A 22,963-nucleotide genomic window follows, 5' to 3' on the forward strand; every position below is an offset into this window, starting at 1 on the left:
AAAAAAGCCCAAACTATCACTGTAAACCTTTATATTCTGTTTTCATTTTCAATTTAAATTTTAATTATTTTTTATATAATTTGTAATTAAATTAAATGTAAATATGTAAAAAAAAAGGAGTTACTTGAATATTCAAGGTTCCTTTTTAAGGAAAACATAGAAAACATCAAGTGTGCAGTAAACTCAGCCAACGCTGGAATAGTGCAACACATTTACACTCTAAAAAACAAAAACAAACGACGTGTTACTCACCAAAACAGAGTCCAGGTACAAGTCTGCACATCCTGATGAAAGCAGGTGAGATGGTGAACAGCAGTGTAGCAGTGACGGTGTGAATATACTGTGTAACGAGGAATTCAAACCCCATATTTAGTGTAACTGACTGTGACAGATCTCAATAACCCACATGACTAAATGTGTCTCTGAGCCAGTGCGGTGGTTTCTGTCTGACCACATGTGAAAAAACCCAGCCCATCAATCATGTTTAAGTGTGAATGCTTCTGCAGCACAACTGAGATCTGACGATTACATGCCAAAGAACGCAGGGGTGTGAAACACCGAGACCTTAACATGATATTCAGTTTCCTGTTTTTTATTCAACTTCTTGTTTCTTGTTAAACTGACGGCGTCTACAGGGGGCATGTTCACAGTGAGTGAGTTGTCCTCATTATTCACCTGTCCTCATCACTCACCTGTCCTCATCGGTCACCTGTCCTCATCACTCACCTGTCCTCATCATTCACCTGTCCTCATCATTCACCTGTCCTCGTCACTCACCTGTCCTCATCATTCACCTGTCCTCGTCACTCACCTGTCCTCATCATTCACATGTCATCATTCACCTGCCCTCATCATGCACCTGTCCTCATCAGTCACCTGTCCTCATCATTCACCTGTCCTCGTCACTCACCTGTCCTCATCACTCACCTGTCCTCATCACTCACCTGCCCTCATCACGCACCTGTCCTCATCAGTCACCTGTCCTCGTCATTCACCTGTCCTCGTCACTCACCTGTCCTCATCATTCACCTGTCCTCATCATTCACCTGCCCTCATCATGCACCTGTCCTCATCAGTCACCTGTCCTCATCATTCACCTGTCCTCGTCACTCACCTGTCCTCATCATTCACCTGTCCTCGTCACTCACCTGTCCTCATCACTCACCTGTCCTCATTCAACTGTCCTCATCACTCACCTGTCCTCATCCCTCACCTGTCCTCATCATTCACCTGTCCTCATCACTCACCTGTCCTCATCCCTCACCTGTCCTCATCATTCACCTGTCCAAATGTAGTGAGTGTTAAAGTAAAAGTTGCTAGAAACATCAATAACAAAGTACAGATTTTATGTGAATCAGTAACAAAGTATTTGTACTGTGTGTGGAAATGATCCGTTTGTGTCTTTAAAATGAAAACATCTGTTTTCTACAGTTTGTTAAAGTCGTTTAATTTGCTGCTGGAGCCGCAAACAAAGTATACAAGACAATGTTAAGTAAGACAGATAAAAACACGGTCATTATTGTTTACATTTCTGATTCCAGAGTGGTGGTGGCTTTTATTTAAAGTCTCTCCCTGACGTGTCTGAGAGTGAAAAGTGGACGAAGGAAGACGTTTTCATGGCTGAGCTGGAAAATATACATAATATACAAATGTGCATTTAGGAAAATAGCATCTTGTTTAAGTTCGCCTCAGTCCAACAACTTCACAGCCTTTTATATATATGTACAATATCGTATTATACATAATGATTCTACATAAACAAGGACATCCACTAATATCTAACACATGTAAGAGTGACGACACTCCAGAGAAGGACAGAAACATGGTGCAGGCAGAAGATTTTTTGGGTTGTGTCGTTGCTTCATTGAGTCCAGGTTGCAATGATTGTATGGATTTTAAGGTTTTAAAGGCAACACTTGACTGCAGTTCTACATCATCTCCTTCTTTTATAACTACAGTGAGTGAGGTCGTATTCTTTCACCGTGTGTCATTGTAGTGTTTGAATGTTAAAGTTAAGAAACTCTCAGGTTTTCTGTGCGTAAAAAAACACCTGAAATCACTTTAAACGATGCTTCCTGACCTGACTTGTGTGACGAGTTGATTTGAATACACTTTTATTTGTTTTTAAAGCTCCCAGAACTCAACTGAACTTCATTTATCCTTTTAGAACTCTTGATTTTCTTCACTGATCACGATGACATGTTTATGAAGTGTTGACATGATTCTTTTTTCTTTAATTCTTGCTGAGTTCTGCGTAGTCATCAGTAGTTTCCTCACTTCCTCATCTCTGTTTCATGCTTATTATTTGTTATGTGTCAGGTTGATGAATCCTCGGGTCGTTCCTGGTTTTGTTTGTGTCTGACGCGAGGGAACTGCATTCACCAGACATCGACACTGGATAAGAATTGACCATATACTTGAGACTAACAATAATTATGGGATTGTAGAGCAACAGCGCTGATGCACAGTGTCTTCTTTTGTAAAATGTGTTTTATTTAACAGGTAAAATCCCAGGTTGATAACCAGTTACAGTTCAATGGTTCTGTATTTCTTTAACACTACGTCAGACAACTTCAAAAAGGTGTCCTTTAAGTTATCGTTTGTTACCCTTTGGTTTCTAAAATGGTCTGTAGTACAAACACCAGCATGTCCGCTGTGCCCGGCGAGAGGCTCTGTGGAGCATGATCCTAAACTGCTGCTCTAAAGCCCTGGGAGAGGGGATGTACTCACGGCGCCACCTTCAGGTGCTAAAGGTGACGAAACACCAGCAAGACACAACATCGCCTTCGTCAGGACGCGGGAAAAACAGTGTGCAGGCGTCAGCCGGACTGCGAGCCTGGACCTCGACAAGCAGCTTACATTTCCAGAGACACATCCCAAAGACAGATGTGGTCTTCACATCAGAGGGTTTGAAACAGGTCTTACAGTCCGGATAGAGGAGGCCAATCAACGTAAGAGGGCCAACTGCCTCCAGCTGGTCGAGGCGGGAGGGCCCGCTGTGAGCCGATGGAGGCGGGCTGCAGGGGTTTCCATGGCGATCTCTGCACCGAGTGTTAAGGATTCTTGGCATAAGAGAGGAAAGTCACCAGGAACATCAGCGATGGTTGTGGACCCGGGTTCATCACTGATGATGTGTCCAAGCTGCATCTTCCAGGTGTTTCCATGAACTGCGTAAGGAGTTTGAAATTCTAGTTTCGTACCTGTGATAAACCTGCGCGCTTACAGAAAAACAAACTACCACCAAGTGTCTGTTGTTGTTTGGAGTGACATCACCGTCAGGTACAGAATATACAGTCGCTTCTGCATGTACATGCTCATGAGGAAGGGAGGGAGTGTGTCACATGAGGAGTTCACACATAAGCCTTCATTTAGGTTCACAAATAATTAACATCATAGGCAGTATGTATCTATATATATATACATACATACATACATATGTATATATATATATATATATATATATATATATATATATATATATAGATACATATATATAACAAAAAGATTTTACAAAATGAAATCAGTTTTTTTGCACAGTATGAAATGTGGACATAAATCAGTTCTCACGTCCCCTGCTTTCATTCACTTGCACCATTTGCAGAGAGACATTCAGTCTGTCCACGTACAGAAGTCCACACTTGTCTGTCCCATCAGGTCCAGTCTGTGTCTGCTTTCACTGGTGCTGTGTGGAGCTAGAGGTGCCGAGCACCGGATCCTCAGGTGGAGGGAGACGGAGCAGGGGGGCGGGGTACGGGGCTCGGGCTGGAAGAGGGGACCGATTTGGGAGACGGAGTGGGACGACAGCTCCTCATGTCCGTTTCCTCCTCGTCGTCCTCTCCGTCTTCTCCTCCTTTCTCTCCCCCGGCTCCGTGACTCTCCAGACCCTCAGAGTTCTCCAGCATCTCCTGGATGAGCGGAGGCATGGAGCCGGGAATCTCCATTTTCAGTGTGATCACTCGCTCCGCTCCTGCAGGAGAAACAAAGTTAGAGTTCTTCCTTCATGAAACGAGGAGTAGGTCCATCCATCCACCTGCTACTGCTGTATCCTCCACATGAGGCTCGCGCCCTATTTACCCTGTGTCGCATCTGACATGGGGCAAAGGGCAGAGTACACCCCGGACAGATGAGCAGTTCATCACACAGACACACTTATCACGTTATCTCGCCAGTAAAATAAATAAACAAATTAAACACGGGGGGGCGTGTTATAAGGGGGGCGTGTATTTGGCTTCCTCTCTTTCAGCTTTTATGCATTTAGTGTGTATCTAAATGATTGAGTACAGCATTATTATTATATTATTGGCTGTGATACATGTGAATACAGGACTGAAACACAGCAGAGGAAATCAAGGCCAGACACATGGACATGTTTTTGTTATTTGACCTCACCTGGTCCTCGACCTGGACATAGTTTTTAATTTGGGCCCCCTCTGTAATCCAGTTTGACGCCCCTGAACTAGAGAGTCCAATTTACCTCATGCCCAAATCTGCATGTTTCTGGACAGTGGGAGGAAACTGGAGAACGTGCTATAGGCACAGAGTGAAATTTCATTTCTCTGTCCTAAGCCCCTCCCACCAGACGACCATGACAGATTCCCTCTCCGCGTTTACAAATCAGCTCAGGAGAGCTGAAGTAGAGAAGGTGCAAAAGTCTTGTTCTCTCTTAAAGATTTATCTACAATTGAATTCAATAACGCCAAAAAAATGATTATGTTCAAAAACAAGAGAGAAGTAATATTAATATTGATAATATTTATATATATTTATATATTATATATATATATATATATTTTTGTGACCCTAGCAAAATGACATAGACTTCATCTTTAAACAATAACAGAACACTCATAGTAGCTGTTACTAACATACACAGAGAGTTAAATATTATTTGGTGTTTTGTTTTTTTAACGAGGAAACCAAGCACTTCCTGTTGAGATGCCTTCAAAAGCAGAACATTAACAAAGGGAAGTGATTGGAAATGGTTAGTAAATGAGTTGAAATAGTAGTTACAAATAAATGGATTAGACTGAAAAACAGGAAGTCTTCAAGTGTAATGTGTGTGTGTGTGTGTGTGTGTGTGTGTGTGTGTGTGTGTGTGTGTGTGTGTCTCACCCTTCACACTGATGCTGCGGAGGTCAGTGATCTTCATCAGTATTTTGGGGAACATGCAGGGTTTGTCCGGCCTCCTCCTCCTCACATACATCTATACACACACACGGAGGAAAGTCTTTATTTATTTATTTATTCATATATATGTGTGTATACACATATGTATATATATATATATATATATACAGTATATATATATATACATATATATATATACACACATATATAAATACACATTTTTGATTATTTCATTTCCAGTCCGTGTAGTGGTGACTGCATTTTGAAAGAGAAGGCAGCGGCAAGGCTGCGTTTGGAGTGAGAAACTCCGAGAGGAAAACAGGTTTATTAACAATGCAGCTCAGAATCGTTAGAAATGTAGTTTTAACGATTTACTGTAAAACAGTAACAGAATATAATCCATTTCATATTAGTGTTGTTCTCTAATGGCGGTATCTCAAAAACTAAATCTTTACTTTTAGCCTTAGGTTATTTAGTGTACAATTATTAGCAGTATCGTACAACACTTTATCCAATCAGGATCCACAGCTGCTTCTCACTGCTCATGATACGGTGAGTTCCTGGGAGCGTCCGAGGTTCCTCCTCGGGAACGCCGCCCTGACATGCTGCTACGCTGTTTCCTGTTAAACCCTAACACCAAAGTCTTGGTCTGGATCTGGTAACAAAGGAACAATGTTGTACTGTAACAAACCTTGAGAGCTTCTAGCATCGGCTCCTGAAGAACATCCACCTTCTCTGGTTCCTCGAGATCCTGACGATCTGCAGGATTGCACAAAAAAACCTCATCAAATATTAAACTCATTACTGTATTTGACACTTTGTGACATACACACGCTGGGTAGAATAGAAGCAGACGTTTTTGAGAAGAGTTTTGTGAATTACTGCGTCTCGTATCAGTGAGTTATTGCGTGCAGTACCTCCACAGAGCAGGCAGATGGCGCTGAGCAGTCCCGTCTCTGCGTCGTCCATCTCCAGCGGGAGCAGCTGGTTGGCGAAGGAGAAAACGAGGTCCGTGAGCGGTCCGAACCCGGCGTTGTGCATCTGAGTGCGGTTCAGAGTGAGACCGTCGGAGAACGTCATGGTGTCCTGGTCCGGAGCGTAGCGAGTGCAGATCTTCAGAATCTGAGCAGAAACATGTTACGGACGAGGAAACGCCGCGACACCAGAGTCTCAGTTGGACGCGTGGACAGTGTTAAACTCACCAGTATGTCCAGACAGGCGGCTTTGAGCAGCGTGATCTGGTCGGCGATGGTGAGCGTCGTGAAGCCGGGCAGGTGTTTGGCGAACTCCACCGTCTTAATGATGCATTTGGTGGACAGTTCGCTGAACTTGTCCCAGAGGTTGACGTCCAGTGAGACGCGGTGCTCCGAGCTGTTGCTCTGTGGATGAGAGTGAGGCCATGATAAAGAACGGTACTGATGTCAGGGAGCAGCAGGGGATTGTGATTGTGAGTGTGAGTGTTCGTACCGTGGTGTATTTTCCCAGCTGACACATGGAGGGAAACGTGCCCTGATGCGCGCGGCAAACTTGTGCGATCATCTGCTCAGTGTCTGCCGACAGAACGTAGATCTCCACCTCCGCCTGCCTCTTCTCCTCCTTCTTCTTCTTTGTCCGGTCATTCCGCACCACTGAGGACGCAAGTGAAGACTTTTACGATCACAGACGACACACACGAGTACAAGGAGGTTGACATTCGCTGACAAAGCGTTGAGCTCAGTCTGGCTTCTGTGAAGTTTTTGAAAACCAAAAGCCTGAATTATCCGCGGCTGTCACACAGGACGGTTCTAATGAAAACACAAAGGATTTTTACTCAATATTGACTACAGTTGAAGATATTCCTGCTTTGTTTAGCCGGCTTTTCCAACGAGTCCAGCTTTAAACAGCAGAAACACTAAGTCGCTGCAGAATCCCTTTGATTTGACCGTGTGACTTTTAATGCCAGAGATGAAAATGACCAACTAAACATTTTATAGCACATTCAACTCCTGCAACTGTTCCTGTTTTTTTACCAAGGCAGCAAAAGCTGAGAGCTACGCTAACATGCTAAAATGCTAACATGCTAACCTGTAACCTGTTCATTGCAATAGTATATTCTCATAAAAGCTCTCGTGAGAGTGAGCACTTGGCACCATCTAGTGGACTGAGACGTCAAATGATTTTTCTTTTTATGCTAAAATACAAAAACAGTTGAATGTTTATTAGTAACATCAGTTAAAAAAAAATATGATATGGTAGTTTTGTCGATTCATCGAGTACTTGCTGCTCCATAAATACCAAATAAAGGTCGATAACATTGTGATAAGTGTTCATCAAACCTAGAAATGAGGTTCTGAAATGATTCAGTTTGAATGATTTCTTTGTGACACGGAGCAAAGAAACCAGAAAATAATCACATTTACGTCGCTGAAAAACCAGGGAAACTCGTACAGAGTGAAGTAAAAGCAAATAAATGATATAATGTTATTGATAAAGACACAAGCACTGGCCTTCACTCAGCACCTAAACGACAGATGTTACTCTTCATGGTTACTGACATCGCTGCTCACATCATTTCTTCCATTTTATCCTTTAATCAGCACAGAAGTGGATTGGATTAGGAGTGAACGCAGCACTGAATACCCATGCTGGTGGATTTCAGAGGTGACTGTGTTACCCATCAATGACCACCAGATGGAGACGAACACCAGGCTCATGAAACCAGTGAAGAAGGCCGAGTTTAACCTCAATCACTCATGGTGCCATGTTCATTTTTGACAGGACAACAACACGTGACGTTAAAAGTCTCCCGCAGCTGTTTCGGGAGCGAGAACGTCGTTGGCTGTACTCACACTCCTTGGACATGCCGACATCGAAGCACTTCTGCAGTCGACAGGACTGACAGCGGTTCCTCGTCACCTTGTTGATGACACAGACTTTATCTCGGTGGCAGGTGTACACCATGTTCTTCTGGATGCTCCTCCGGAAGAAGCCCTGACAGGACGGAAGAGGAGGAGGCAATGATGAGCTGCAGGGTAACGATGGATGGATATGTGTGTGTGTGTGTGTGTGTAGAATTAGAAAAGACAGAGCAAGGTCATGACCTCTCCACTGACACGAGAAGCAACGACTCGTGCTTTTTGTAATCATTATTTATTCAAGATTTCAAGCTTGTGTCTATTCTTGTACACGGATGACCCATTCACCTGAAATGAGTGCGACATGTCCTGGTCTTAAGTTTAGCACACACACACACACACACACACGCACGCACACACACACAACACACACACGCACACGCACACTGTATGTGTGTATGTGGCGGGGCCTACCTTGCAGCCCTCACAAGCGCTGACTCCGTAGTGGTATCCTGACGATTTGTCCTGACACACAAAGCAGGGCTTGTAGATGCGTGGTGGAGGTGGAGGTGAGGGGGGGCCGAGGACCAGCAGGTCCTCCCCTGAACTCGTGCTCTCGGTCTCTACAGCTGCAGGGAGCAGACACAGAGAAAACACAACCATTTGTATTTGGCAATAATGCGATTAAAGTGCATTTTTCTGCGTCTCTCGACCATTCGGCTCGAGTCGCACACACATTTGTGGAAAATAAATGGGAGAAGAACAACAGCATGAACACTAACATTCAGTAAAATCATCATAATAAATACGTGGCTCCTTCTTCCTCTAACAAACTACAGGATTGTTTGAAACTGGAATGAATTGGAGGCAGAAACATGTGACTGCAGATTGATTTTATTGAATCATTTGCTGATTATGTGATTTTATATGGCACTCTGCATATTTAAGTAGTTTATACATATACATATACATATATATATATATATATATATATATATATATATGTATATATATATATGTTTTAGTGGCTGTATCTGTGTACTGCTGCCTGTCTCAGCCAGGACAGAGCCTTTTAATGTCATTCATTTTAAGGGTTCCCAAATTCCCAAAGGAACAAACTTATATGCACCAGGTGACATACAGTATATACTGTATGTTTCCAGGAAAAGACTCCAGATTGTTTTTAATTATTAGATAATATACAGAACATCAGGTCTGAAGGTCATTTGGTCAAAACAAAACAAAAAAAACAAGGTCTTAGGATGGAACCCTGAGGTACTCCAGAAAGTTCTCTGCTTGTATAACTTTTGTATCCCAGCTGACTTTGAGGCAGGCTACACTGTAAACATAGATCATCTTTTACACTTACATTTACAACAAGTCTAACAACGATGTTATAGTGAAATTAAAGGGCAGCTAAACCCCCTCCTCTTCCCAGCTGAGTGGGGAACAGTGCAGGGGGCGTGGTCTGTTTTCTAGTGGTGGAGAGAGAACGGCAACGCAGCGTCAGCGTTTGAAAAAAAAAAAGGGGGGGAGGAGTCTGAGACAACAAGCCTCGTACTGGTTGGACGATGGAAGAGGGGTGACAAAAAAAGTGTACCAGTGACGCACGAGTGGTCTAAGAAAAGCATAATCTGAATGCAGTAGCTGGTGTTTGACCAGAGAGGCAGCAGATACGCAGATTTTTATCAGCACAGACAAACGCACCGGCTAACGTCAGACCACAGCACGTTAGAATGAATGGGTGTAGTCACCTCCCACTTACAAGAGGTGTGACCAAAATCCACTCTGTACACCAATGATCCGTATGACACATGCAGAGAAAAAGAAACAAGTCAACAAATGTTGTAAATGTAGTTTTCTTGGAGCAACGAACATCTAGTTGTGGCGTGGAAGCAACAACTGCTTGACGTCGCTCGTCGTCACGTACAGTAACGCCCGCCCCTTACGTGATTGGCTCACTTTTTCATTCATCCGTGCCAGATGTGTCTGCAGAGTGAAAATAAACTGCTGGCAGACTTGTCTTAGGTTCACCCAGGCTACAAATGTCAAGACTTTACACTAAACTAGTGTAGCTGCAACAACTAACCCATTAAGTGTGATTATTAAATGTGAGGGCTACTAATGTGGGGCAGTAAGCGCCGTTAAGCTAGAGGCCGACTGCCGTAAAAGAAGAAGAAAAAGAAGGAGAAGAAGAGGAAGAAGAGAACCAATGCCACGCCCTGTGTAGCTCACGTGACGTGTTTCTGGACGAAGCGTTTGAAAAATGATGGAGGAAACAAGTCGTCAAAAGTACGGCAGCACTTTACATGAACGCCTTCAAAAAACAGCATTACGCGCAAAATACGCGTGTTTTTATGATTAAAATAGGATTTCTGATTGTTTCTGCTTCTTAAATGTGAACATTTCCTTTGTTTCATAAAAATCATAAAAAGTGAATAATGTTTGGTTTGTGAACAAAAACAAGACATTTGAGAACCTCATTATTTCCAGGTTTGACAAACACTGAACGACATTTTTTAACGTTTATCGACCAAATGATGACTCGATGAATCGATAAAGTAATCGACCGATTAATCGATTATCAAAATAATCGTTAGCTCCTCTCAACTTAGACAATTTTCACCTGGCTCAATAAACAACACTCCCATATATGATACGTTGTAGAGTTGAGTGTTTTCAAGGTTTATTTACACTTTTAAGAAATCAATTTTCTTCACAGTATCTGAATGACAGAGGATTTAATGACAACTGAATTAAAAACCAACGTTATTTGTTTGTTCTCAACAAACTGAACATTGCTTTCAAGTCTGAAATTCTTTCACTTGTCTGTATTAAAGTAAAGAACAGACAGTTTAGCAGTAGATCCTGTATCACTGAGTCAGTGCTGAAAAGTGTCTTTAAATCCTAATAATGCTCATTTTTTAAAGGTAAAAAGCTGTTCCGTTTATTCTTTTATAGCCATTTACATTGTACGATACAAAGTACTCTCCTCTTACAATAAATCTTAAGCGGTCAAATAAATGTGTTAATAGTCGGGACCTTTTTTTAACAGCTGGCCGTCGGCCATCAGACGTGATTCAAGGTCAAAACAATCTTCAGTATAATTGTCTGTTTTATAAGCAGCAGATGCTGCGAGCGAGGACGTGTTTTCCCTCCCGAGAGCCAGCGACAGCTTTCTACTTCACTTACACCAGTTTGTTTACATTCAACGCAAATGCAGCTGCTAATGAAAGAGCTGTGAACGTTTGGAGCGGATTACGTAAACATCTGAAATATTACACCTGATATTATATTATATAATATTAACATGAGTTACTGACTACTACACAGTCAGAGGCTGAACACTGGTTGGTAACGAGCACCGCAGAGCGCCCGTGTGTCAGCATGACGACGGCGTGGCGTTGAGCTGCTGAATCAAAGTCAGCTTTGCACTTCAGTTACTTTCTGTAAAGTCTGTAAAACACTTGTTACGTTTACAGCTCGGTGGGAAAGAAAGAAGAAGGGGTCAAAACATTCAGTTATTCATTTTCTTGTCTCATGTTACAGCTTCCCTTGTACTGGCTGAGTTTTGTGAGGTCCTTTGCATCACGCTGTGGCTTCTTCTTGACACGTCTCCTGACACGTTTGAATATTCTTTGTGCAACAACATAAATAAACTGAGAAAATGAAGAAAATTTGAGCTGAATGAGGCTTATCGGTGACTTCTGGCTCCGCCGGTCTCCCTGTGTGCGATCATGAAATGTATAAATGATGGTGACAACAAATTACACTGCTTAATGTGTTTTTAATGTCATTTACTCAGGCTGTGTAAGCCCTCGTACATCCCATCATCTCTTCTCTGTTTGTTTGCTCTATTCTCACGGAAACGCTGGCCAACGCTAGCAAACTCTGTCTGACCTCGTTTCAAACCTCTCTCTCACTCTCCGTCTCCCTCTCTCTCGCACACCTCATACTTCCAAGAGTCTCTGAGTTTCTGTTTTCTTCGGTGTGTTTATGAATCTCTTCCCCCTCTCTCCCCCTCTCTCCCTCTCTCCCTCCCTGTACAACATGTTCCTTCTTTGCTGTGGAGATGAGATGAGAGGCTTATCAGCAGAGAGGAATGTTAGTGACTCATCTTTAAACTTGTGGAATTGAAATGAAAAGACGCAGGCTTCTCATTGTGGCACGTCCAAAGAAATCACTAGGACTGTATGCACACGGTGGACAATATTCCCATTCACGTCAACTTGACAACCCCGACAACGGGAACTCACCACAATCACAATTATTGTGATTTGTCTTTGCAATAAAACAAAGAATCTCCACACGTAGTAATCTTCGTGGAGCACGAGCACGAGCTTAGCATCATTCAAATGAGCCAATGAAATCCACTGTTTACTGGAGGAGAGACAGAGGAAGGAGAAGACACAATAATCAAATACCAAAGCTCCATGTCTGAGGCTGTGTGTTGTCAAACAGTTGCATTGATCAAAAGCAACAGGGAATGTTCGGCGTCACTGCGAGACCAAACACACGTCCTTCGAGGAAACGTGAAAAGCTGTACTGACCTAATATTCATATTTATCATTAGAAATGCAAGACGATTAAGAGCAGTTTGCAGAAAGCAGTAAAGTGTCGTTTTAAATCTCTTTATGGAAGAAAACAAACAAGCAAGATACTGTATATGTGACACAGCTTACTGTTACGTGTGCCGTTTGTACAACGCACGGACATCATATCTCTGCTGTGTCGTAATTGAAGACGCACGTTGTCATAAGTCTATAATGTTATTGGAAGGATGTGGAGAAAACGCTGACACTGCTGTGTCACACACGTCCACTCCCTCATTTATTTATTCACCGCTCCCTGTATAATAAACACTGCAGTTTACAATGAACCCAATGACACGGGAATATTTTCTTCTTCACAATGCATCACCACTAACAGACTGTGACTGTAAACTCTATATAGTCTCGTGTGTCTCACATTATTTCATCAGTACGATGGCGGATCAGATCCTGGAAGAATGAAACTGTGAAATATAAACACTTGACTAAGCACAGAGTGTTGAATAAAAAGCAGAATCTGCATTTCAACTGAAACGTGTGGGCTGCACATTTCCTCTTTGTATGGAAGCAGAATATTTGTTACACTTGTGACGCGGGAGCATTATGTTTCAGAGACGGCTCGGTGTTATGGCTCGGCGGCCGTGCATCAGCACAAATGTGGTGATAACAGCTTAGTAGTTAAACTATCTATCTATCAGACTTGATATCAGTGTCGGGAGACTCAACGTCCCGATGTCAATAGCAGACAAGAAAAAGAGGCCGTCTCTGCTAATGTGAACACCACTTATCCTCCTCTGGACGTAACATGTAACATTTCTGCTTTGAAATGTCTAAAGACAAGATTTAGGCATATTGTTTAATTAAGTTATGGTACATCTCAGGTGCTGTCATGGACTAATCCAAGAGTAATGTAAAGTAACTAGCCTGTACACGCTGTTATTTTAAAACTTCAATACAATGATAGAGTTCTACTGTATGGTCATTATAGCATCACTAATACAGCAGAGCTAAATGTGGCCTCAGACTTTTGCACAGCGTTGTATATTCTGTTGAGTTGTGTACTTGTATTGTGTTGATTTTATGTGTTTTACCTTGGTTTAGCTAATTGTGTGATTTTAATTCATTCTGTTTGTGGTGTGTCCTTGAGTGACCTGAAAGGCGCTTTTAAATTAAATTTGTTATTATTATTATTATTATTATTATTATAACATGTTTCCAACTCCAAATCTACAGAAATGTGTATATATCTAAGGTGATGGACGTTTAAGTGAATCTGTGGATGAGGTTTTGACCGTATCAGCTGTTTATCAACACAGAAGCGTTGTTTTGAGAGCAGTGAAACTCGATTTCTGATGGATACAAACAGCGTCGTCGTCTTCCTCTTCCTGCGATTAGAGATTGTTTGGTCTATTCCTTTTGTCTTAACTTATTTAATTTATTTTCTTTCCTTAGTTGCCCTGGCTTTTCTGTAGCGGTGCTACAACGCCACCTACAGGCGCGGCACATGAACTTCAGTGTTTAAAAGACGCACTTTATAAAAATGACAAAGAAAAGGATTGTATAGGGAAAGTGATGTTGTGTTTCCATTTGCCTACGTGTGTTTTATTGTGCGTAATTGTCCCTAATGAATCATGACTACTCACTACTGCACCAACCATTACATCACCACAATGAAACTGTACGTGAATACGACACATGTGATGATTTACGTTGGCTTTGTTTGTGATCATAGATAATGTTGCAGTGAGACCAGAGGTCATGTGGTTCAGTGAAAGCCTTCTGTGAACATCTGTATCCTCTCACTCAGGAAAGACCATCACTGTCGTCACATACAGTTAAAGCTTTGTGTCATGTTTGTGTCTCGTTTTCTTGCAGAGAAATTAAAACAGACGACAGAACTGTGAACTGTCAGGCAGACTATGATGTGCAACTTATAAACATGTTTTAATGTCATAATGGCATTATTGATCACAGCAGAATGTGCAGTCTGTCGTGGCTACTAAATAAATGATGATTATGATGGAGGTGTACAGTGTTATTGTCCTGCGCTGGCCTGTAACATGAATAAAATCAAGTTGAAAGTAGTTTAGCAAACACCTCTCTTGGAAATGACGCATTAATCAATTCAATATTAGATATTAGTCTTTACAGATAAATGAGTTGCTATATTGTGATTTGGGTCACAATTAGGGATTAATGCCGCATTCAACAGCACAAATTTAATATGTCATGTTGAAAAACCGCCACCCAACAATGGCAGGAAGCTAACACTGCTAACATTGCTAACGTTAGCCAGTCGCAGCTGGGAGCCCAATACAGCGAGTACTCGACCAAACCAGCACAAAGGCAGTGGGTCAGTAAGTACAAGGCAGTGGAAATGATGGCTCATTTTCCACAGTGGACGACCGAGGGTTCCAGCGGGTGATAGAGAATCTTGAACCCTGCTACAATCTGCCAAGGCGGCGCGACTTTCCCTCCCTGCTTTGCACAAAGTCGTCATGTTTACATATTTAGTCAGGACTTGTTTTTGATATTTTTGACAGATTTGAGTTTAAATGGAGTGGATTTGAGCTTAAGACCTGTTTAAACTGGCAGGTTTGATCAAGTAACTCTATCAGGATATTATTTTGATTTATGGTCATGATTGTAATTTATGATCCAAACGTTCTCACAGGAGTTTTGTGAGTTGAGGGAGAGAAACTGTACTTTAATGTAGTTACACACTTGCTACACGTGGTAAAGGTGTCGCCCTGTAACCTTAAAGGAAAACATTCAAAAATTCAGCTTGCATGATTTTCAGTCTGTACAGAATTTTATAATCTCAGAAACTTTTTTCATTATCGGTAAATATCGGTTATCGGCCATAACAGCAATAATAATATCGTCATTGGCCAAAATGTTCATATCGGTGCATCCCTAGTCACAATTGGTTGTTAAAACAAAAGGTTTGAGAAACACTGTGTTAGATGATTGTTTTAGCTGACATTGCAAATTTAACTGCTGACATTTTGATCAAATAATGTGAACTATTAATCCACTATGAACAAATGAATTAGACATCAGAACCACATCAGGAGGTCGTCAATAATGGTGTAATGTGCATGTCTGGACAGTGTAGACTGAGAAGCATATTGTTTTATCAGCTTCCTCATGTAAGGCCTTAATAATAATTATAATAATAATAATAATAATAATAATAATACTAATAGAATGTGGAGAAAATGTGAGAGAATTGGGATTATATTCAGACTTCAGATTGTATGACACCTGAGTCGGCCTTTGGCACAGACCGTGACCAAGTGGAATAAAGGTCAAGTGTGAATATGGCAGAAAACTATATTCCACGGTCATTCATTTCATCCGCGGAGTAAAAAAAATCAATAAAAAAAATCAATATTCAATTGAGGTTTTTAACCTTTAAAGTTTTATGACAGTTTAGCTCAAATCAATAGTGACATTGCTACCAGACAGACAGACAGACAGACAGACAGACAGACAGACTAACCCACTCACAAACAACCAAATGCATATGGAGTTATGTGTTATGTTGTGTTATGAGAGCAAATCACATCAGCAGTGGTCAGCATCACGGTGTAGAAATAGAGATTTTTATAAACACTGTCGAGTCCAACAAGTATCAGTTATTACAACAATGACTGTATTTACACGAGCCGACTTTTAAAGTACGCGAGTCTGACTAAAACTGTGATAAACTGAATTTCTCAAAAGTCAGACTGACACACACACACAGATAAAGTTTTTGGGAGTTGAATTATTTCTGCCTGTATCAGCTGTTATCAGATGTGTGCTCTCTGCATGAACCACAGTCCCCTCCTCTTCCAGCTTATCCTCAGAAATAATAAAGGAAACCAGCTCACAGATGAGTAAGACGACACAGAGAGAGAGCGACGCTCATCGTGCCAACACATAAGCTGCAAACTAGACCAGAAAACCTCGGAATACTAACAAGCTGAAAAGGGATCTATTGCCACCTAGTGTTTTGGAGGAGGACACACTTCATTCAGTAAAATCAATTCCCCTCTCGGGCTTGTAAACTGGGACAAGGGCAGGAGTCCAACTGCCTGCTCGCTCTCTCAGGTCAGCTGATCAAGCGGAGGCTCAGCTCTGATCTGCCTCTGCACATAAGACCTCGTCCTTGTCTGTTTGTAAATCCCTCCTTAAAACCCACCTTTTCTCTTTGGCCTTTGACACTTAATGAGACGTTGATTTATTTGATTTATTTGAATGGATTTTATTGTTTTTTATTGTATGGCTGCTATTTCTTCTTGTGTTTTTTATGATTTTTAATTTATTTTAAGCTGTTTTATCTGATTTTGAACCTTTTTACTTACTATGTCTTTTATTTATTCTGTACAGCACTTTGGTCCACGGTGGTTTGTTTAAAGTGCTTAACAAATAAAGTTGGATTGGATTAGAACAGAGCAGCATATTGAAAGTAGCTCCATGGAAAAGTACCAAGTGTCTGGCTAAGCTAATAAATACACATACTGTCACAGGAACTCTTAACAGGCCCAAACTAAAACACACATTTCATTTAAATTACATTACAATTTCCTTTTCTTTATCCAATCTCTTTTGTTTTGGTACATTTGGTCGTGCTAGACTTTCACAGCCCACAAGACAATTGTCAGTTCTGGCAGGTCTCGGCGAGCTAATGGCTAACACAACATGCAAAGACTTTTGATTTAGAAGTTGGATTAATGAGCGAGAGCAAGTGCGTTTACATGCATGTTAAGTCCAATTTTAGTCGGACTAAGTCAATAATTCAGTTTTCTTAATGTCACGTAAACACGTTAGTACAAATAAAACCGAGCTAGTCTTAGTCGGACTAACATACCTGGATAATGCGATTCATAGTCCGATTACTCCTGCATGTATACGTTTAGACGGACTGGAGTCAGACTTCTGCACATGACCAACATTTGCACCATCCATCTCACCATTTGCTGTTTATTGTGTGAAGTCAAAGATTAACAGGAAACAGGAAGCTTATGGAGCGATACAGCTCCACCTACGGAGGCGGAGTTGGACGTACGACTCTGCAAGTTGTTCGAAGGCCTGTTTTAACTGGATTAAACTGTGCACGAGTGTTGTTTGCTGCAGTGGCGCTTCTAGAAGTAAAAAAGCTTGATAAACATTAGGGTCAATTTTCAGTTTTGCAAATACCACCAACGAGGTATTTTCGTTTGTATGGACACCAAGTATCGCCATCACTACCACCCGACATCCGATGGCGCCTCATCAGAGAGAAGCAGTCCCAGCCGGTGAATCGTAGAGTTTACTTTGACATGTATTCAGTAATGTAGAATGACGGCTGAAGGATGCGATGGAAACTAAAATGGCCCCCTGGTAAAGGAGAGAGCTTCCCCACCCCTGTGTTAGATACAAACAGTGACATGCAACCATCCACCTCCTCCCCTTTTCTCACACTCACACTCAGGTCTAACTTGGTCAGTATACGCTCACATTCCCAGACAAACTGTGAGTGTGAATGAATGGGTATGTGCGTCACTGTGTGTGTGTGTGTGTGTGTGCGTGCGTGTGTGGGTGTGTGTGCGTGCGTGTGTGTGTGTGTGTGCGTGCATCACAGACAGAAAGAGAGGTCATTCAGTGCAGAGAAGTGATGACTGGGCAGCTGACACAGGAAAGAAAGAGGCAGATAGAAGGAGAAATAAAAAAAGTGGGAGAGATGTAGGTCACTTCCCAATTGTCAGTGAGTCACTGCACTGGGTCTCTCTCTCTACCACACACACACACACACACACACACACACACACACACACACACACACACACACACACACACACACACACACACACACACACACACTGCAGCTTGTGCTTAGATGTTGCTGGAGCAGTCGCTGAATGTGTGTGTGCATACGTCTGTGTATAGCCTTTGACCTTTGAACCTGTTTGACACTCTTTTATTCCGGTCACACACACACACACACAGCCTCTACCCCCCTCGTGTTCCTCACCCGCTGACCAGAGTCCTTCCTCTCTCTCCCTCTCCCTCCCTCCCTCTCTCTCTGTGACTTAATCTTGGTTGTGCAAAGCCGCCATGTCCCAGTGACATCAGCGCGCCTTTACCCTCAGGTTACCGTCTGACCGTCGGACTTGTCGCCTGCGTCACGTGACGACCGGGCGGAGCGGCTCTCTGTACTCACAACAAGACGGCCCGTATTTGCATGTTTTGTATGAGATGGTCAATTATTGTCATTGCCAATGTTTATACTCAGTGTTTCAGAAAGTGCATGAATTTCTACCGTGGCAGAGATGCAACATGACTAATTAGTTGTATATTATGTTGAAGGTTTTATGTTTTTGGATTCAAAGGCTCCATTGTTGTGTGCAGAAAAGAAAAAGTTATCAATGTCATTAAATACTTCCACATGATTCCACCTTAGATAAATATAAGTTGACATGACATTCATTCTAAGAGTAATTCTTATATTTTTGGACACACACACACACACACAATGACAAACGCTTGTTCGCTTCACCATTACTTTAGTGTCATAATTGTCTGCTCAGGAGGACATTTTAGCTCGTCTTTGTCCTCTGTGATCATGATCTCCATGGTTCCACCGCAAATATGACACAACACCACTGTTGTCTTCTGCTGATGAGCAAAGAAGGCATGGAAGCAAGCCAAGCAGCACTCACAGCACCCTCTGCTGGACAACTCGGTCACTACTTCAAACAGCCTGCAGCAGTTGTAGGCTGTATATATTTTGATGTCAAACACGTTTTTTGTTTTTTTGACTAACAATCAGTGCAACGGAAACAGATTTGGTGACATTTAAGAAATCATGTGACTGAATCGTCGTCACTAAAATGGCGAAAGCAGCAGACAAGCGGAACAACATTACACCACTGAGCGCAAGAAGCAAATATTACTGCAATAATAAACGGGAAGTGGAAGCAAAACACGGTTTCATCACACACTCTTTGATCTTACCGACTGCTCTTTGTGTCATTAAATCGTGTCGTCTTTTCTTTCTGTCGTCTCCACGACTTTTGCGCGACCTCCTGTTTATCTTGGTAAACTAATTCACAATATTGTGATACATTTGAATGCAAACGAAGCTTTTAAACGTCATGTTTTTGTATCGTTTTATGTTCAAAGTCGATATAGAAAACATACGACATGCATGTGATTTATATTTCATTCTGAAGTTTTAAATTGGATGCAGTGTGGTAAGGCTCTATCATGTTTTTAAATCTATAACACATTCAGTAATGAGGTCAAGCTTGAAGTGAAGCTACAGTGTGTCAGCTTTAGTGATTATTTTTGTTGCTGATGTTATCATTTTGCCTCTGTTCGGTCTTTGTGAACAGAAAAGATGTCATATTATTTGTACGCTGCATACTTGTACTCTGTCACACCTGACTGAGGGAGCGTTGGTGAGTATACACCAGTAGCACAGGGGTGTGTTTTTTGAAAAGTAGATTTCCCTTCTTAGACTTTTTGTGAGGTTTTTCTTTGTGTTTTCAGTTCAACGCCAACATATCTACAGCGGTAAAGCTCACTTTACTAGCACAATGTTGCGGTTGCCCCCGTACAGCAAATCACTTCCTGTGTGCAGCACAACAGTGAGAACTCATTTTTATTAAATTTACAAGTTAAGCATGGAGCATGGCTTTTTAAACACCTGTATCTCAGTGTCACAACGTAATCATCAGTAAAGTTCAAATAAATGATAACAAGTGGAAACACTCACAGTGGCAGGATCCGCTCCAGTGTCTGCTGGTCACCAGTGACCCTCCGAACGGACGCTGGAGTCCTCCTACCCCGGACAGGAGACCCTTTTCCGGCCCGAGCCCCGGGTGTCGGTGGTAGTAGTCCATGCTCAGAAAAGAGCCGGGGCTGGGGCTGCTGCTGCGGCCGGGGCTGGGGCTCAAACCCACAACATCCACGCTTTCGTACATCCCCGAGACACGGAGGTCTGGCTCGATCCCTTTGAAGCCAAGCGAGTTGGAGGAGGAGGAGGAGGAGGAGGAAGAGGAGGGAGGAAAAAAAAATATCAAAGCGCTCTGAGAAAAGAGGGAAGGGAGTGAGGGAGTTCACATCTTCATCACAGACTGACAGGGAGAGGAGGAGGAGGGGTTAGAGGCGAACAGATGACCCGTCCCTGTGACCTTTACGCTCCGGGAAGAACACAAGCGATCAACGCTGAAACTTTGCCTTCGTGTTGTCGTGAAACGTCACACATGAGGCGCGAGGTTACTTTGTGGGGTTTTTGTGCTACAAGTGTCACCAACTTCACACACCGCGGGTGCTCTCGTGACTTTGTAGCTAAAGCAGACGATTTGTTTTTTAAAAAAAGGAGGAAAACAATGAAAAATAAGCAATGTAACGTTACACTGCTACACCGACACACACACACACACACACACACACGGTGCCCGGTCAATAACGTTAGCAGCTTCTTTTCAAACACTAGCTAACGTTTCGCGTGAATTGTATCAGTGACATGTGTCTGAGCTCAGTGTGTCACTGACGGTCCCTTTAATGTCACCGCACAGCGCGCGCGCGTGTCTGTGTGTGAGAGTCTCAACAACGCAGCAAATGAATGGAGCTTCACGCCGAAAAGTGAAAATGTCCACTCGGTGGAGACGGACGCGCTGCTCTCTGTGCTCGCTTCACTTCCAGAGAGAGAGCGAGACAGAGAGGGAGGAAAAAGGAGAAATAAGCCGTCACAAGAAGCACAATGACACAGCCATGTGTGCCGTTCAAGTTGCCGCTGCGTGTCCAGGAAGCACAATATCCAAATGTGAGAGAGCGGCGGCGGTGGAAGTGGCGCTGCTGTAGCGGAGGTCCGTCCGTCTGTCAGCCGCACAGGAGCAGTGAGTGTCCTGTGGTAACCTCCGCTCTGTACCCGGCGGCCTCTCTCTCTCTCTCCCTCCCTCTCTCTCTCTCTCCCTCTCTCTCTCTCTCTCTCTGTGGCGACACCAGCTGCGCGCGAGCTCCACCTACCTGTCGTGCGCGTGCCTCCACATGACTTTGTGCCATTGTTAGAATGTAAAATATTTATATATCTACTGACAGCACTAATGTTAAGTTACATACTTATCAGTAAGATACACGACCTCTCCTGTCATGCAAGCATAATAGAATAGAATAACAGAATATATTATAGATTTATTTTAAAATGGAGGTTTTGCATGACAGCAGACTGAGAGAAATAAAGCAGAATAAGCTAAAACAGCTATTTAGTGACAGCACTGCTGAAAGTCTGAATTCATCTTTTTAATGAACTGATGATTCAGTTACACTGAAAACAACGGCCATTACCCTAAGGACCTTAACAATTGTATGCGTTTATCCTTTTGGAGTTACGCTAGCTCCACTATAGGGGCGCGTGCCACTTATTATCTCGCGTTTGCGACTTAGTAAAGTGTGCGTGCGACTTATTATCTATCTTATCAAGTTAGAAATTTGAAACTCCCACACGTGAGATAATAAGTCACCTCCAGGGCTCTCACTACTCTAGCAGAGCAGAGCAGTGCTAGAACTGTATAATGGAAAAGCGTATAATTCGCCATCAAAACTCAAAAAAATGTGCTAGTGTGAAAACATAAAGGTTCAAAATCGCCGACCCTGCTCCTGACTACATGTCAACGTTAATGAAAAACACTTCATACAATAAGCTGATTGTTCACCTAATTGTTTTATCTTCAATTTCTGTCAGATGGAAATAATTCAACCTAAATCTTACACACAGGACCTTTAAAATATAATCATTAATGTCCCAGTGTAAACAGATTTAGGTCCCCACAACATGAGTAATACCTGGAACACACACACACACACGTTCTGCTGTTTTGCAAACACTGTTCACATGCAAATTTCAGTGCAACATATTTCACAATGTCACAAGAGACTGTTGTTCACAAATTGCAGATACATGTGTGACTTCACTCCAATGCCTGCTGCAAACCAGGAAGGGCCGCGTGTGGTGCGCACGAGCGGCGTTTCCTCTCACACAAATGAAATGTTACTAAATGTAACGTGTGTGTGCGTGTGTGTGCGTGTGTGTGCGCGTGGGTGTGTGTGTGTGTGCGCGTGGGTGTGTGTGTGTGAAAGGGCAAACTAAGTTAGAAAGAAACATAACACAACAACTATTGATTTGGCTCTAAGTCTAGCACTTGTTTTTATTCATTCTATTCTGACCAAAATAGTTTGACCTATTTATTGAGGATTTTTGCTTTTGAGAAAAAGATTCAAATCTCCTGGTTAAAGCTGCAAAGCCCAGGCATTAGAGCAACAGATATAGAGGCTGAAGACGTCTATTTTTTACTGTTACCCAAAAAAATGCAAGCTTCAGTTTTGAAAAGTACTCTATATTCGCTGCTCACTCTCCTGCACCAAAGTCCATGGAGAAAAAGAGTGTTTTTTAGTTCACAGGAAAAGTGAAGCTGCTGG

The 22,963-nt window shown here is 42.4% G+C and overlaps 1 protein-coding gene across 1 annotated transcript; it reads right to left on the reverse strand.

Annotated features, from left to right (window-relative positions):
• Window positions 1-1,430: 1,430 nt before the first annotated feature.
• LOC131476159 (retinoic acid receptor alpha-B-like) lies at window positions 1,431-21,396 on the reverse strand. The gene is made up of 9 exons (XM_058654691.1): window positions 20,259-21,396; window positions 8,436-8,590; window positions 7,956-8,097; window positions 6,595-6,755; window positions 6,330-6,506; window positions 6,045-6,249; window positions 5,819-5,886; window positions 5,113-5,203; window positions 1,431-3,967 (listed from the first exon to the last, which is right to left on the reverse strand). The coding sequence occupies exons 1-9, from the start codon at window positions 20,464-20,466 to the stop codon at window positions 3,717-3,719; spliced, it is 1,458 nt and encodes a 485-aa protein (XP_058510674.1). The 5' UTR covers window positions 20,467-21,396; the 3' UTR covers window positions 1,431-3,716.
• Window positions 21,397-22,963: the final 1,567 nt, after the last annotated feature.

This window comes from Solea solea, chromosome 16 (genome assembly GCF_958295425.1).
Source record: "Solea solea chromosome 16, fSolSol10.1, whole genome shotgun sequence".
Lineage (NCBI taxonomy): Eukaryota > Metazoa > Chordata > Actinopteri > Pleuronectiformes > Soleidae > Solea > Solea solea.